We start from the raw sequence: 18,030 nt of genomic DNA on the forward strand, positions 1-18,030 counted from the left end.
TAGAATTTGAAGGCTACTAACTAGGGGGTTTTGGTGGCAGGTAGGAGTTGGCTAGCCGGGGTGGGGGAGCCGACACGGGGGAGACGAAAATAAAGTGGGGGTATTGGGGTGGGGGCTGGGGTGTTGGGGTAGGGTCAACCGGAGGGGGAAGCCTAGGCGCCGGCGAGGAAGGTGCGTCGGGCAACGATAGTGGAGGGGGAGAGGGTGGCTGGGCTGGTGGGGGAGGGAATGATTTACTTTTATAAAAAATTATTTAATGTTATAAAACTAACTATAGTTAAGTAATTTAATTGAAATAACTATTATATTTGGTAATCAAAAATTCATAATTATCAAAGATAATAATTATTTTTTTAATTTACGAAAGAGAAAAAATAAGAAGTTAGGTATTACCAAAAATATTTTTCCTTTTTTTTTTACAACTTTTTTTTATTAGCTTATTAACTCGTAACTTTTCTTATAACAAAGGGAGTACTTTGGAGATTATAGGATGGGAATGAGAATGGATTTAGAAGGTGGAAATTCATAAAATATGTCTAATATCTTGTTTGGAAAGAGATGGGAATAGCAAGGAAATAACATTTCACAATTACGAAAACACCTTTGCAAAAATCATTCCATTTTCTATTTCATTAATGGCATTTTAGTTAATTCATTACTTGTTTTCAATTCCCATCTCTATTACCTACTCCCCCTAGGTAATAAAATAACGGGAATAGAAGCATTTTATTCCCATTCCCCTCCCCCCTTTATTTTCCCATTCCCATGAACCAAACATGGGAATTACCGTAGATTGGGATTAATTTTCCCAATCCCACCCTCAATTCCCACTTACCAAACATCCTCTTAGAGGCACGTGGAGCTTTCAACAATCGCCGGATATTTAAGCCACAACTTCGTCGCCCGTCAAAACACCAATGTCCTAAAACTCCACTCTAAAACTCTTATGCTCATCAAATTCCAACCCTAAAACTCTTGCCAATTTCGATTACCATAACAAAGTTTCAATTTTTAGGGTAATTATCAAGTTTTCAGCAAAATTTAAGAGATGAGAAGAAGAAATCAACATGGAGATTTTTATAAAGATCCATGTTTGACAATGCACCAACCTTGGGCTTCTTTGCTTGTTTATGGTATTAAACGTATTGAAGGAAGATCTTGGCCTGCTCCTATTAGGGGTAATTTCGCTTTTTTTTTTTTCCTATAATTGTTGATACCCAATTTTGATTTTAGGCTCTTTGTTCAATTTATTAAACACCCAATTCGTTTTTTGTTTAATTTGTTTTGTTTTGATTTATATAGCTAGGTTCCGTTGGTACTTGGTAGTAAGTTGAATTCTTAGTTTTATCTTGGGTGCATTGGGAGTTACAGTCCTACTTTCATATGATACTGATTTGACTGTTATATAGGTGATCGAATCTGGGGTGTTTTGAGTACCACTCTTCAAAACGCTGATTTGACTGTTAGATATTTGGTTTGTTTGTGATTTGTATAATTGTATAATAGTTGATACTATAAATTATGAAATGATTAGATTAAGATGAAAAGAGTTTATATGAGGCTCCTTGTTTGATGGTAATATTGATGGAATAGTATTGATGTTGATGTTTGATATGATATTCGCATTGGTTACGAAACTCGCAAAAAGAAACTATACTAAATTTAAGAATGTTTGAAAACAGAGTCAAAGCCTCAAATTGTTGAAAATTTTGTGGTTAAGTAAATAGGTATTTGGGTTGTGCAAAAAAGATCCTATATGCAAGTGCATGATGAACATCAGGAGCACATATTTAAAAAGAAACGAATGTATCTCTCTTCATGTTCCATGCTCTTTTATCACAATGACATGTTCATTTATCATAATATCATATTATGTTTTTTATATATATAATTTTAGTTTGAATTATATGTTATTTCAGGAGCGTATCATGTTCTCAAGTGTAGGATCTAAGTGCATATCTATTAGATTATCTAGAGTTTCAACGACATATCTTCACACATAAAGTCTATGAGAGAGGAACCAGGTTGGAGTTGTGGCTGAATCACTTGACCCCTTAGTTTCCTTACCCTCTGTCCCATCGTGAGATAGGGCTTGATGTTGAATTACCATGTAAAATAAAACGACCTATATGAAAAAAGTACAAGATATGACATTCAAGTAGAAATTATCATATAGCTACAGGGTAACAACTAATGTATCCCCATATAAGATGCCCTAAAAAAAGTATTCCTATTATCCTATATAAGATATATGTAAGCTGAAAAGACAAATATTATGAAGTGAACACAGATAATTCATTTAATAGTGGTGAGGATAAGCTAGAAAAGTTGTTAGTCTAACTCCCTCCTTTTAGTAAAAGGTTCTTTCATTTTCACCCAGGTTTTATTTTAAAACATTTTTTTGTTTGTTCTATGTCACTCATATTTTGTTGGGACAATTAATGTCAGATACTACCTCCCTGAGTAAAAGATATCTACATATACACTATGGATCACACCAAATACTAACCTTGCAGTAATATCAGATGATAATTCTGTAATTGGTTATCTTTTGTTGGAAGGTTAATATTGAATCTTTTTGGATCAGCTCATTTTGCTTGTTGAAGGCAAGTCTAGCACTTTGGTAGCACGTGAAAGTAATACTTACCAGATTGCTTGTGTATATGTGGGTTTTTCTTATGAGTTGAATGTAAATTTGATTCTAATGATCTTTGGAAGTAAAGGTCGGCTTTGGATTCATGCTGCCAGTAAGGTCCCAGATGTGGCTACAATAAAAGCGATGGAGGAATTTTACAGGGAGATATATGCCGTGGATGGTGTGACTGATCTCAAGTTTCCTGAGCATTATCCAGTTTCAAAGCTTATAGGTACATCATCACATGCTTCAGCAAGAAGACCAAAAAAAGTTAAAGTACTCTCTTTATGCATGTTTAGTTGTGTATTGATGATGTTATATTCATTTAGGTTGTGTAGAAATTGCTGGCTGTCTTAGACGTGAAGAGCTGGCATCCTGGAAAGCAGTACCTAAAGGGGTAGGAAACAAACCTCTTATCTTTTTTGTTTCTTTAATACTAATCAGAAATACTTGTATTTTGTGCTCCGGGCACAGAGTTTCCTTTTTTTTTTTCAACTTTTAACCATGCACATTGTGGGATCAATAGGCGAGGCTGGAAGCACTGACAGATTTCTGTTGGCTGTGTGAACAACCTCAGGTATTTTAAATTTTATTAGTGTTATAATTGAATTATAGATTTTTTACATTCGTTTATGATCTCCTTGAGGATGTTTTAGGTGAAATATTATTACTAAGCTTTGGTCCTTAATGCAGAAATTGATAGATCCTCTAAAAATGCGAGGTGATCAGGGTGTCTATAATCTGGAATGGAAGGTAAGTATATAAAATGCCTTTTTATTTCTTTTCTTTGCAACTTTCTCCGTCTTTATAGCAGTTGATTTCTCTGCTTGTGGGCAGGTAGCTGAGGCTGCGGTTATAAGTCTTCTTCCAGTGGAAAGTCCATATTCAATAAAATTTCCACTCCCAAATCCAGCGAATCTCTATTCATTAAGGCCAGGATCCTTGCCTAAGGATTTATCTGAAAATAATGTTCTAGGAGCTGCGATGTCACCAAGTTTAATTGCAGCCATAGATGGTGCAAGAGCAGCAGCTACGTAGTATACAAAAAAAGATACTAAACCTCTAAAAGACACCCCGCATGACAATAAGATTATTTATAAAGAACTGACAGATAAGCTAAAAGGCGTCTCTGTGGAAGAGGATAGTGGAAAAACTGGTTTTGACATTGATTCCAATGGCAAGAGCGAAGGGATGAGCAAATCAGTTGACTTGAAGAAACAGAAGCAGCTAGGTTCAAATTCCTCAAGTAGATTAGACCAGCACTCTGCTGGTTCTTCTCTGGTTAGTGTTTTTTTAATTCTTGAGGTTTTATGAGTATGCTTTGTTCTCTTAACACTTATCACATCCCACATGGAGCACAGAAGGACCTCTCCTACTTCCATATGACACATATTTCTGTGCACTTATATATTCACTATAAATAAAAGATTCATATGGAGGGGTGTGTTTCGTTTGTAAATATGCACTTATATATTCACTATAAATACTGTCATTAGCAATTCATGCTTATGCCTTATGGTTAACAATAAAATAATGCCTGGTGCTTTAGAGCTAGCACATTTATAAGGTTGAGATTTGAAAAAGGCTTTATCATAGAAATATGAAGCTGTGAAAGTGTAGCTGTAACTGAAGAATGATAGTGAATATGTCAGATACTTTGGCTGATAAATTCTGTATAGATGTATACATACCTATGCTTGGTAAACCTATTCCATAGGTAAACCTATTCTGTAAGGATAGCTTCCTACAAAGTTTAAAGTTCGTACTTGAAGTAAAATGTGGGATTTACCTAGTGGAATGCTCTATGGCCATGTGTGAGGAGGCACCAGTATTCATGCACCGGTTGTTGTCCAGTTGTTTTAGTGTCATGGCACTGAAGGCCTCTGGTAAGTCACTGAGTTACAGCTCGGAGCTGGCCCTCCTGGGCTATCGTGAGATGGGCTTGTGAGGGGCGAGGAAAATGGTAAAGCTGCTTAGCTGCCTGCATTAGGTACAGCAGGCATTAGGCGTGCTTGCTGTTGGATATGGCAATTGGACTGTTGCTAGGGCCACGAAGGCGGAGGGGCCAAAGTGGGTTGATTGTTGCACTTTTAACTATAGTTTTATCATATATAATCAATACCAAAACTTTCCATAACATTGCCTTTATGACTTCAACAAGGCTCAACCAAAGTGGCAGGATAGGGGATGTCATAGATTGATTGCTTCCTTTCGTACAATTTTGAAGATACTCTTTTAGCGATGTCAATATACTGAGAATGAATCTAGCTATAAAAAGACAAGTGTACTTGTTTATAAATTGGAAGAAGATTTAGATGAGTGATCTATTTATGAAAGTGTGATGCTTAGCATACTGGAATTTTTCCCTCTTTATACAAGCCTCAGATTCCTTTTTCCTCTCGCAAATGTTCTATGATACATATAGCACCCTTTTCCCTTTTGCCTGTGCCTAGCATTATGCTTGACTCTGTTTACAAGCTACTAAAACTCTTCTAATAATAAGTAGAGATAAAAAAAAAAAGGACCCCCAGTGAGATATTCTTTGGCTGTTTTCTGGCAGTATATGTGGTCAGAGAAAAGAAGAGCTCAACCATGACGAGGGAGTCCTTTTGTAATCAAAATATGAACGACATGTTTTTGGAGAACTTAGCTGTCCTAGCTTCTATAGCACTATCTTTTGTAGGTCAAAACATATATTATGCCTCTCCTGTCCTTTTTCTAAGCCAATGCATATATTATGCCTCTTCTATGTCCTTATTCTCAAAGTCTTTGTATAAATAATCTTTTCTCAAAGATCTTGCACATTTAGGCATTATTAGCTTTACTATGCATCTTCCATAACTTACCATTGGTTTTTATACATTCTCCAAAGTAAAAAAAACATGGTGTATGAGTTAGAGTGCTTTAGGTAATGAAGTGTTTTTAGGAAGACATAATATCATGTTTTTGGCTTCTTAGGATGAAGATAATGACACACTTCCTCCGTTTCTCAATAAATGCACCGCTTTAACTTTTTCACCGTTTATAAACTTATTTTGATTATCTATATCTTTGATTATATATTAGTAAAAATTATAAAATCTTGATAATTGATTGAAAGTTTCTTAATTTGTTTTTGGTATTAACACATCAAAAGAAATTACCAACAGTCGTCTTGAGAAACAGTTACTGAAAGTTGGACCTGCATCCTCTTTTCGTATGCTAGTGATCTGTAGATAAATTGTCGAGAAATTAGAGTAATTACTAGAAGGTTGGTTTATTATTATCTGGTATGTGTGTTTCATTGCAGTCTCAGCACTTTGATTAAGTACACGCTTACATCTGTAAACCCTTACATGGATATTTTGTCAAAGACTCACAATTTATAGGTGGTGTGTGAAACTTCAGATTATGAAATTTGTCCTGCAACTACTTATAATCTTCTTATACCAGTTGTACCTGTAATACTCTCAGATTTGGTCTTTATTCATGTTGCAAAAGCTTTCAGCAGTAACAGTGCAGCTATAATGAACTGATTATTCTGTCTGTCAGATTTTTTCTTCTGCCTTGAGGGGACTACGGCCAACCTGAAACTGTGAACAGGCACTTAGCAGGAAGCTTTGCTCATTTAGGTAGACACAGGGGTCATAGTTATTGGCTACAGTTAAGCAACAACAGCAATAAAATGGTTATAGGGTATGATTGTATATTGTTCTATCATCGGGATATAGATAGTTTGTGTATATATTTAGATATTTTGACATGGATGATTCAAAGTTTCACCCATTCTTATTTTTTAGTTATTCGGGAATAATCCCAATATTTCCTTTTATATTTAATTATTTTGGAGTACTTGATATTTGTAAGTCGAATTGCAATGCAGTTAGCACAATGTCTTGTTTATGTTGAAATTCTTGCTTTATTGATTATCTGTAAGAATGAAATTCAGAGATTTGCTGTGCTTTCTAGAGAAATACAGCTACAATACTTGGTCATAGAAATAATGTAGCACTATACATACCAAAGTTGTCGAATACTCGGATGTGGATGTTATTCTTCGTATATGCTTATATTGATGCTGGAAAATTGTACCAGTAGTTTTGTTGACTATGTTGAAGGCTGAGGTTGCTAGGTTCGATAGTCTTTTAGGTGCAGGGAGCCAGGAATTTTGAGGATTCGCTGTTACCAGTACAGACAGAGTGCTTTGATGATAAACTATTGCAACTTTGAAAGCAATATGAGATCACCAAAGCACCATAAAACAATTTTTTCAGGCACTTGACGAAATAATCGTGGGCGCTGGGTATTTCTTTTGAATTTAAGGATAAAAGACTCGGATATAGGTAACACTGAAAGCAACTCGGAATAGCTATATACGGAGTAAGGTTGAACTTACCTGATAGATTTGACGATCGAGGACCTAAAGAACTAAATATACTAAGCTCACGATGAGACCGAGGCCACAATATTTACAGCCACATTCCTAAGGCCGGGAGAGCATCCTATTGCGGAAACTGTGTACCACTGTCTCCTGCTTAATTTCTTTACAGCATTGTACTAGCTGTGTTCTATACATAATTTTGGACTAGTTGCAAATCTAGGGAGTAGGAACCGAGCCACATCAGTATACATTGACGTGACTAATGCAAAACAGTTGAATCAGATATCTTCATTCGAATGTATAGTAGACATGTTGCTATTTTGGCGATATAATTAAATATGAACGAGTTTGTCGAGTTGAGTCGTTCCGTACACGTGAAGATGAAAATAGTTCATTGTATGTGTGTAGTTTAGTCATAAGGGTATAGATTGTAACTATAGTGTTGCATAGGGTTTGGACATTTCTCCCCTCTTTTTTTCTTTTTAGGATTTATAAAAATGGTCAACTTTTCTTTTCTCTTTGATTGATCATTGGTTTATGTTTTGTCGTCAATTCATTGAAATCCATATCACATATGGAGTACTAATTTTATTTTTATGTTCAAATAAATGACTAAATATGATTGCTCACCCTCATTAATATAGATTTTATTCAATTTAAAACAATTACAATAACTACGCTACAATTTCTTGCACACATGCATGGTAGCCATTAAAAACCAATCCATATATATCAAACTATTTGTCTAATTCAAGAGTATGCTTCTAATCATAACCATCATCCATTCATGTAATTTTAGAATATAAATATGAGGCATAACGTACACATATTTTGCATGATCATATAATTAATAACAAAATACGAAGGTGTTTTCGTTGTTCCTTGTAATAATATTGGTTTTAAGTAATGGATTTCCACAAAGGAATTCTGTTGTTTTGATGGCAACAGCCAGACCAACAACGGGTTATAAGCTAAGCCCCCCGCTAGCCAATCGCTCCCCCCACCACCAAAACTACTCAGACCTCTCCCCGCCACCACCGCCTTCTAGTCGGAGATGATCCGAGAGCTTTGATCTTATCTCTAGTTTAGTCATAAATTAATGTTTACAATTGATCATATAATATGTTTATACTATCCCTATAATTTCTAATTTTGTCATATCATTATTGGAGATCTAGGACCGTCTGATGCATTACTGCATTAGTTTTGTGTCAATATCCTAACTTTTGTGTATCTTTATTTCGTTTATAATAAACAAAATTAGTTTTATTCCCTCACAAAAAAAAAAAAAAAAAAGAAAAAAAGTTGTGTGTTATGTAATGTACATAGTATGTATATTTAAACTTTTTTTTTTTTTTTTGAATAATTGTGTCATGTAATATTCTCCAAATTAAAGTATATAAGATCTACAACAAAGAGTGTTAAAATAAGAATAATTTAATATGAATATTTAATTTTTTAAAATTAAATGCATGTTTATATAAACTGAAAAAAATGCACAACTATTGAAAGTAATATCATCGTGTAAATCAGTATTGATATCATAGATTAGGGGTAAGCCGACCATTTCTTTTGAAAGTACCCTACCAAATGGATAAATCCCTCTTCCAGGACCTGATCACAAATTAAGGGAATGGATTGATTGGAAAAAGGAAAAAAAAAAAAATACTCATAGTTAAACTCCATTTTTTTTATTTTTTATTTTTATTTTCATGCTAGGGATGGAAATAGGAAGGGTCTAGCCGTCTAGGTAGGGTCCTTCACCAACTTTTTTTTTTCTTTTTCCAATATATTTGTCTATTTTTTAGTGTACGATTGCATATAGTGTGCAAAAAACAAATAACTTAATACATAAGAACATGACCAATTCCTTTGACATATGGTACAAAAATTGAAAAAAATAAATATTAGAATGATAGATAGACAATTATTATTATTATTATTATTATTATTAAAAACAACAAAAACCTACAAAGTCATCCAAATTATAAGAAATTAGTGGGGAGTCAAGATACAATTTTGGGCCCCACCCCTTTAGCTATAGCGAACCTGATCCTGCTGGAAATGTGAGCAGCTGCACGAGCACCTATACCTTGAGTCCTAGCAAACGCCTGAACCCGCTACGCAACAACATCCCTCTCTAATTCCTGCAATGAAGAAAAGGAGAAAGGAAGAAAACCATAGCCAATAGCCCTGCAACGTGCCCTATACTTGTCCCGCTTCCGTTGAGCAGCAACCAGCATAACATGACCAGGAACGAAGTCAGACAACCCAGATTCTGTTAAAGGAGAAGACCCCGTCAAGTCAACACACACATCAAGGCCTTTGTCCCAAGAATAAAGTAACATATCTGCAGGTCGAAGAGCCCCAACGTTCCCTCCAGTCAACCCAACGTTAACCTTCCTTCTTGCAAAAATTTTAGACCCCGAAAACAAATATCAACAAAGGTATCACGAACAACATTATGCCGATTTTTAATACCCACACCAAAAATATCCCCATAAAAAACCCTTGAGCAAGCAGAACACGGTGTCAAAACGGAGAATAAAGGAACATACAAAGTCATACAACCTATAAAAAATTAGTGGGAAGCCGAGATATAATCTGGACCCTCACTCCTCTAGCTATAGCAAAGCCTATCCTAGTGAAAATATGAGCAGCAGTACGTGCCCCAATGTCCTGAGTCATCGAGAACTTCTGAATCCGCTTCAGCAACGCAACAACCTCCTTCTCTAATCCCCCAAGTGAAGAAAAGGAGAAGAGAAGGAAACCATATCCAATTGTCTGACAACTAGATTCATACTTGACCTGCTTTCAATGAGCCGCATCAGCCACAACTTGTCCTGGAACAAAGTCAGAAAGCCCAGACTGTGTCAAAGAAAAAGACCCAGTCAAGTCAACACAGACATCACGACCATGATCCCAAGAATAAAGTAACACATCTGTAAGTGTGAGGGCCTCGTCGCTCTCTCCAAACAACCCAATGTCAACCTCCTTTCTTGCTGAAATCCCAAAGCGATAGCAAACATCAACAAGGGTTTCCCGAACAACATTATGCCGATGTTAATGCCCACAATACCGGCACATGACACCGCGTGATCGTCGAAAATATCCCCAGTAAAAACCCTTGAACAAGTAGAGCACAGAACAAAGGAACACCCAATCGGTAGCACAACACAGATCGGTAAGTCTTTGCGTTCATCGTCTAACCAAACCCCGAAATAGGGATCGCCCGAAGCCAAGCAGAGGTGTGATCTCCCTGCTGCGATTTCCACAAAGCTGATTGTCGAGGAGATAAAGAAAAGGTGGATTCTGCCGAAGTGGTAACCTTTGTGAAATATATATCTGCCAATTTCTTCATGAGTTTAGGGGCAGCGACCTCACTAAAATTACTCAAAATTTCGGACTCCACCGTTCTATTAAACAGACTCAATGCATCTTTAAAGGCTTGACCAAGAATAACAACGCCAACATGCCGTAGAAGCTTTATCTGCAACCCAGCAGACTGTAATCGAGAAGTAAGAAAAGCATAATGATGAACATCACCTACGTAATAAACACCAAGCCCTCCAAACGCAAATGGTAAAGTTGCAAGCTTCCATTGCCAATCGCCAAACCCAGGCCCCAAAGCAGTAACAATACGCTCCAAGGAAGATCGTAGAGCCCCATTGAAAGTGCGTTGAGCTGCCTCAAAAGTACAAAGAGGATAAGTACGCAAAGAAAAGTAGAGTTTAGAAACTCCGGTACATGCCCTAGGTAACAACAACTCACACTAAAGATCATCAAGCATAGCAACCTTATCTATAAGCGCAATGGTCTTGGTCACCTTCTGCATTACAAGCTCACCACTAAAACCGAAATCAGAACTAGCGGGACCACCAAGCAACTTAACACCATGTAAAGGTCGAGGAATATTAGGGGGAAAGACACCCACAAGCCTGCTTCGAGGGTCTTCTGTAGACCAGAAAACTTCAGTTTTTTCCACGTTGAGATGTAACCCAAATCGAGGTCCTTCCTCCATGCATAATCAACTGCAGAACCTTCCCCACCACCAAGGTATCACCAATAATAGTGCCGTCATCCAATTACCACGCCTAAAGACACACATCAAAAGTATCTCTAATTTTACACACTAGGGGTTGTAAAACCAAAGATAAAAGAAGAGGACCAAGGGGATCACCCTATTGAACCCCCAAAGACGACCATAAGGTGTGCTTCCCATAATACAATCTGGTTGGATTAGAGTAGCGGAATTTAACCCAACGCGAAATGCTCGGACAACGAAGACGAACTTCACGTAACATGACCGCATGATCAACTAAATCGAAGACATTTTGAAAATCCACCAACAACATTGAAATACCAACATCAGTACCCCGATCATCAATCAACCAATTCACAACATAAAGAATTGCCTCACCACCTGAAGAAACTCCAACACCAAATTGAAGACCGCCAAAATAATTCCCCAATGACTTGCCAACCATAACATTGAGGCAATAAAAGTGTTTTGAATTGTGTCATCTTCGTTTTAATAGTTGGATCAACTTGTTGGGGAAATTGAGAACACTTAAGAGCCCAACAAGTTGGCCCCAAAGGAAGAAGTCAAGGGGGAGTAGGATTTAGTTATGGCAGTTTTGTAATATGAGTTTTTGTTTTAAAAGGGGAGTAAAAATACTTCAAACCTCAAGATTTTTCATTTAAAATCATAATCAGATTTCACAAAAATTCCTAAGGTTTTCTCTTTATTTTCTCTCTCCTTTTTCTTCTTATTTTTCCTCCTTTTTTTTTTCTTCCCCACGCTTCTTTCCCTCCCTCTTCTTCTCCCCTCACGCCGGAAGCCACCGGCGCCACCACCACCAGCGGTGGCAGCAGCAGTAGCTGGCAGCACCGTCGACCACCTTTGCCTTTGGTTTTTCATTTGGTATTATTATTAAAAAAAAAACTCTTTTTGTCTTCTTAATTTAATTCTATTGTTTTTTTATTAATTTAAAACATGGTTTTGATTAGAGGTGGCCAGTGGGCCGGGTTGGACCCAGCCCACCCTAACTCGCACGGCTGGTGGGTCACGTGGGTCCGACCCGGTTTCAATCCGGCACAGCCCGGCACAGCTCGGATTTAATCCGGGTTGTGTCGTGGGTCCAAAATTTTCGACACAACCCATTTCAACCCAGCTCAGTTTAACCCGTTTGATTCGACCCAAATCGCACAACCCGTTTTGACTCATTTAATTCGACACACCTAGCCCGTGAACCCACCTAACCCGACCCACCTGGCATAACCCAGCCCGCACGGCCCACCCGCACGAATGACCCACCCAACCCGCACGAGCCAACCCACCTAACCCGCACGCATGACCCACCCAACCCGCACGCATGACCCACCCAACCCGCACGGCCGGCACAACCCGCACGGCCCGCACAACCCGCACGGCCCGCACAGCCCGCACAATTCGCACGACCCGCACGGCCTAACATCCATTTTTAAAAAAAAACGGCTAGTTTTTTGTATCTAACGGCTAGTTTTTTGTATCTAACGGCTAGTTTTTTAAGTGTATGATCATCCATTCTATTTTTCCTATAAATACCAATTCCATTTCACTCAAATTTCCACACAAATTCAAGCTTTCTTTCTCTCTTACTTAAAAATTCTTATTGTTCTCAAATTCTCAAGTGTTATATAGAGTTATATTTTTGTTAAAAAAAATCTCCTTAATATTATTATTAGTATTCTTAAGATTCTAAAAAAAAAAAGTTCTTCTCCATATTATAATTAGTAATCATACAAAAAAAAAATGAGCTCAAGTGGAGGAATGGGAAGGAGTCAAAGTGGTGGTCGAAGTGGTAGCCAAAGGAGTGGTGGTGCAAATTTTTCGTATGAAATTAATACGGAAAATTTAAACCAATTTGTCAATGAATATGGAGATTATGGTTTAGGAGATAGGCAAAATATTCAAACGTCTCCACCACAACATTTCTCCCACGAGTCCCACCAATCATCAAGTTCAACTATGCCACCTCCATCGCAACCAACATCTCAACCTTCATCTCAAGGTAATTTCTAATTAAATTTTTATTGTTATGAATATTTTAAAAAAACTATTATTAATGATTATAAAGTTAGTTTAGTTTCCAATTTTCTATGATTTACAATTAGTTAATTACCATGAAAAATGCGTTTAAATAAGTATAATTAAAATATTTAAAATTTAAAAGCTTATTTTCATGAATAGCATTTAAAAATTAATTTTAATAATTTGATTTATGAAAGGTGGTGGCGGTGAAAGTAGAGGTCGAGCACATTTTTCTTGGGTGTGGAAACATTTTGAACGAGTTGAGGTCACACCCCCGGGATGGCAACCTGGTCAACCAAAGAGGTTCACGTGTACATGCCTAGTTTGCAAGGCGCTAGGTGCAAATGTCAAGTCATATAATTGGAAAACGGGAGATGGAACCGGAACCTTGAGTCGGCATTTGCAAAATAAACACGACTTGTTCGAAAATGGCCCTCGTCCTTCGGGGGGTGGCGTCCAAACACAATTGGGTGGATACATGAACCAACCCGGCGGAGGTACACCTTTCATTTATAATAAAGATAGAATGATTGATGAAATGAGTACTTTAGTTATTGCTAATGAATACCCTTTTAGTTACGGTGAAAATGCAAACGTTGAGCATTTTAATAAAGTTGCATTACAACCTGCATTTACTCGTGTCCCCCGAAATACCCTAAGACGTTATACACAAACTTCTTATTATAAGTATAGGAGTGGTTTGATTGAATTATTTCGTACTTTTGATGGTCGTGTTAGTTTTACAAGTGATACATGGACTTCTAGTTTTGGCGAACCTTTTCTTTGCATTACTGCTCATTGGGTGGATGATGATTGGTTTATTCAAAAACGTATACTATGTTTTCAAGCTATGGAAGAAAGGCATACCGGTTTTAACATCAAAGTTCGTATTTTGGATTGTTTAAAAGAATTTCACTTGAATAATAAAGTTTTTTCTTTGTCTCTTGATAATGCAACTGCAAACACAAAGTGTATTGACTATTTGAAAAATGACTCCGAGTTGAATTTGTTGTTGGGTGGTAGTCTCTTGCATGTTAGATGTTGTGCTCATATTTTGAATTTGTCTGTTCAAGAGGGTCTCGCTGAGTTGCAACCATTGCTAAACCCAATTAGAACAGTTATAAAATGGATTAGGATTACTCAGTCAGTTAGAAGAAAGTACATAGCTATGTGTAAAGAGAGAGGTCTTAAGAAAAGACAATGGTCTATTGATACCCCTACCCGTTGGAATTCTACTTTCAAGTTGTTGAGTGATGCTATAAAGTATCGTGATATTTTGACCCAACTTTACAATGAGACTCGTGTTGATCCTACTGAGTTAATAACCGAAAGTCATTGGACTAATGCTTCTTTTGTTCGTGATGTTTTAAATGCTTTTGATAGTGCAACTCATATTTTCTCTTATATTTATGAGCCTAACGTTCATTTAGTCATAATTGAGTGTGTTAAAGTTGTTCACACCATCGAAGAGCATATGAAGATTGATGGACTTCGTCCCGTTCTTGATAGCATGAAACGTAAGTGGCATACTTATTTTAGTGAATTTCCAATCATTTATGGAATTGCTGCTATTCTTGACCCCGGTGTCAAAGCTGAAGGTTTGGAAAATCTTTTAGAATTTTATTATACAAGTTTAAGTATCGATTATGATGTTAGTGAATATATTAACAAATGCAAATCTGTTTTGGGAGACCTTTATGATCATTATGCATCTATTTATGGTTTTGATTTGGCAACACCAACTACTACTAGCACTTCCGATTCTAGATTTGGTTTTCTTGATAAAGTTATGAAAAAAAAACACAAAGCATCTACATCATTCTCATCATCATCTTCTTCAACACTTGCTATTAATGATTATTTGTCATATCAACATGAGACCAACAACAACTTTCAAATTATAAAATGGTGGCAAGAACATAAAAAAAGTTTTCCTATATTGGCGAGAATTGCAAAAGATATACTTGCAGTTCCCGCTTCATCTGTTGCTTCCGAGTCTGCTTTTAGTGCAGGTAGAAGAGTGTTAGATGAAAAAAGATCTCGCTTAACTCCGGAAAGCATTCAAATTTGTGTTTGTAAGAAAGATTGGGATCAAGCTGAAAGAAGAACTCAAGGTTTAAAGGAAGACGAAGACGATGAAGATGATCCTGTGATGATATTGGAGTCGTCAACGGATGATGCAGCTTCCGGGGATGATGATGCAACAAACATGGGTGGCTAGAAAAGTCTAAATCAGGTACGCTAAGAACTACGTGGGCTTTGATTCTTTCGGGATACGTAGGCAACTTATTTTTCGAAAATTACAATTTAATTGCAAAATTAAATTTTAGTTTTCTAAAGATAGGTCCAAGCCCCCCCCCAAATTTCAAAAGAAGTACAATATAAGAACTACGCTGGCTTTGATTCCTTATTTTATAATATAAGGATACGTAGGCATCTTAATTAAGAGCAAGCCATCAAATTGTTAATTTTGTAAAAATTAAAACACCACACAACCCACCCGACCCTAACCCACGAACCCACCCGACCCTAACCCACAAACCCACCCGACCCTAACCCACCTAACCCACAAACCCACCCGACCCTAACCCACTAACCCACCCGACCCTAACCCACCTAACCCACAAACCCACCCGACCCTAACCCACTAACCCACCCTTCGACCCACCCTAACTCACTAACCCACCTTGACCCGTCTAACCCACGAACCTAGCTCGACCCACCCATGACCCGTCTAACCCACAAACCCAGCTCGACCCACCCACGATCCGTCTAACCCACAAACCCAGCTCGACCCACCCACGACTCGTCTAACCCACGAACCTAACCCTGGTGTGTCCAACTTCTCCGACCCAACCCACGACCCGGCCCACCCTACCCTACGTGTGTCGTGCCGTGTGTCATGAAACCCCAACCCGCGACCCACCTAACCCTAACCCAGCTCGCACGACTCGCACGGTGGACACCTCTAGTTTTGATTATGTTTTGGTATTGATTTTGGGTATTTGATGTTGTTATATTTATATAATTTGCAGATTTTTATTCAATCAAAAACCCCAATTTACAAACCCTAGGATTTGGGAATTTATGTTTTATGGTTAGGGTTTGATCCTAGGTTGTTGTTGTTTAATTAATGGTCTAAACATGTTTTTAATGAGTTTAAATCCCTCAGACTAATGCTGAAATTTATCTATGCACACTACTTTTTAATTATTGAGTTAGGGTTTGATTACCCATAAAAGGGAAAAAAGGTTTTAATGATTTAAATATGATTTTCTAGTCTATTAGTGATGTTTTATATTAAATAAGTATGCTGAAATTTTATTTAGGTCATAAAAATTAAGTCTTTTTAAAAGTATTTGAAGTACCCACTTAAAAAAAGCTTTTACGGCTTTTACGTCATTAAATTGGGTTAATTAGTAAGGTTTAAAGAGTATTATAGTTGCTGAAAATTTGTGAGCATAGTAAATTAATATAGTTATGTATTCTTATTTGTAGGAAGCTTTGAGCTAGGTGATTTCTAGCGAGTGTGGCCGAGTTTAGGAATTATTAAAGGTACGTATGTGCACAAGAATATTTGTGTATGCGTAGTATCATGCTAAGCTAGGATTTGTAAAGTATGATATAAATGATGAATTAGTAGCATGTTTGGTTGATTATATGCTTGGAATTGATGTTGGTTGAGCATGAATTGTTATGCAAGCATGTGAATATATTATTTGAGGCATGATACAAGTTGAATAGATATGAATCATGGAAGTATGTTTTATTTTCAAGTATCAAGAAAGCATGTATTTAATAAGCAGGGCTTATATATGAGATAAAGAGCTAAAGTTAAAATTATTGATCATGATTCATGAATTTATTTCTCACCCTTTTATTATTGGTGTTGAGTCAAGAAGTTAGTTTATTTATTTACTCACTCAAGTAAGTTGAGTTTGAGTCAAGGAAGTTTAGTAGTGCATCTTATGCATCAAGGTAGTAATCGTGCAATTTTGTGCACAAAATTAGGCAAGGAACCTTAATTAAATTAAATAGTATGTGCTCACAAATTAATTCAAGAATGAATTAGAAGTATGTCTTGATTGTTATTATGTTTGTTCTTGATTGATTGGTTTGAGTCTTCACAAGTTAAATTGGTAAATCACGTAAAGTATAGAGGATACGTACCAAAACTCTTGGAACGTATATACCTTGAGCAGTGGCGGACCTGGGCTTGTGCCTGGTGGGTCAAGTGACTCACCAGGGCCCAAAATATTTTTTAAGTTTTTTTTTTAAAAAAAATAAAATAAAAAATACTAACGTCTGAAAATCCGTCCCTCAAGTTCGCATCTTCCTCTTCGCCTCTTCCTCAGACACTTACTAACTTTTAACATTTCCTTCATCCCTGATATAAAAGTTTTCTTCATGTCAAGGATTTTATGTTTGTCTTCAATATCAATTATCAATGGACTATTGCTTGTACCTTTTAGATATTACTCTAATACGGAGTACTTGTATTATATAAGGTGGTATAGAGGAATAAGTGAATGCTACTCAATTACTCTTCCATAAAACTTTGATGATGAAAATAAATGGGTTCTGCAATGTAGTCAGACCTCAGTTCCTCTTCGCTAGTTCGCTTCATCTTCCTCTTCGCATAATTTCAGGTTAGTCATCTACTCATCTTTCAGCTTTTTATTTATTTATTTATTTAATTGTTGATATTACTTGTTAGTTGATAGTTATGAATTATGATTTAGTAATACTAAATTTGAACCCTAAATCCCTAATTGTTCAATAATCAACTCAATTTCAGAGAATTTTGCATTATCTGAATTGTGAATTTGTGAAATGTTTGAACCCTAAATCCCTAATTGTGAATTTGTGAAATGTAAAATGTTAGTTATCAACTCAATCCCTAATTGACTAATTGTTCATAATCTACTGCTCTTCGCTAGTTTTCTCACGCCTCTAGTGCTG

The 18,030-nt window shown here is 36.8% G+C and overlaps 1 protein-coding gene across 1 annotated transcript; it reads left to right on the plus strand.

Annotated features, from left to right (window-relative positions):
• Nucleotides 1-758: 758 nt before the first annotated feature.
• LOC110704572 (activating signal cointegrator 1-like) lies at nucleotides 759-6,628 on the plus strand. Its single transcript, XM_021882382.1, has 7 exons — nucleotides 759-1,178; nucleotides 2,724-2,867; nucleotides 2,965-3,032; nucleotides 3,162-3,212; nucleotides 3,329-3,388; nucleotides 3,473-3,916; nucleotides 6,167-6,628. Exons 1-6 carry the CDS (start codon nucleotides 1,049-1,051, stop codon nucleotides 3,671-3,673), a joined length of 654 nt encoding a protein of 217 aa, XP_021738074.1. The 5' UTR covers nucleotides 759-1,048; the 3' UTR covers nucleotides 3,674-3,916; nucleotides 6,167-6,628.
• The last annotated feature ends 11,402 nt before the right edge of the window (nucleotides 6,629-18,030 follow it).

The sequence above is a fragment of the Chenopodium quinoa genome, unplaced genomic scaffold (assembly GCF_001683475.1).
Source record: "Chenopodium quinoa cultivar QQ74 unplaced genomic scaffold, ASM168347v1, whole genome shotgun sequence".
In the NCBI taxonomy this organism is placed as follows: Eukaryota; Viridiplantae; Streptophyta; class Magnoliopsida; order Caryophyllales; family Amaranthaceae; genus Chenopodium; species Chenopodium quinoa.

What these genes read in the sequence shown, in the direction of transcription:
- LOC110704572 (XM_021882382.1), top strand. Translation starts at nt 1,049, where the DNA reads ATGAGAAGAAGAAATCAACATGGAGATTTTTATAAAGATCCATGTTTG. An exon ending in TCCAGTTTCAAAGCTTATAG is followed by an intron (nt 2,868 to 2,964) that starts GTACATCATCAC and finishes ATATTCATTTAG; the next exon opens with GTTGTGTAGAAATTGCTGGC. An exon ending in GGCTGTGTGAACAACCTCAG is followed by an intron (nt 3,213 to 3,328) that starts GTATTTTAAATT and finishes TCCTTAATGCAG; the next exon opens with AAATTGATAGATCCTCTAAA.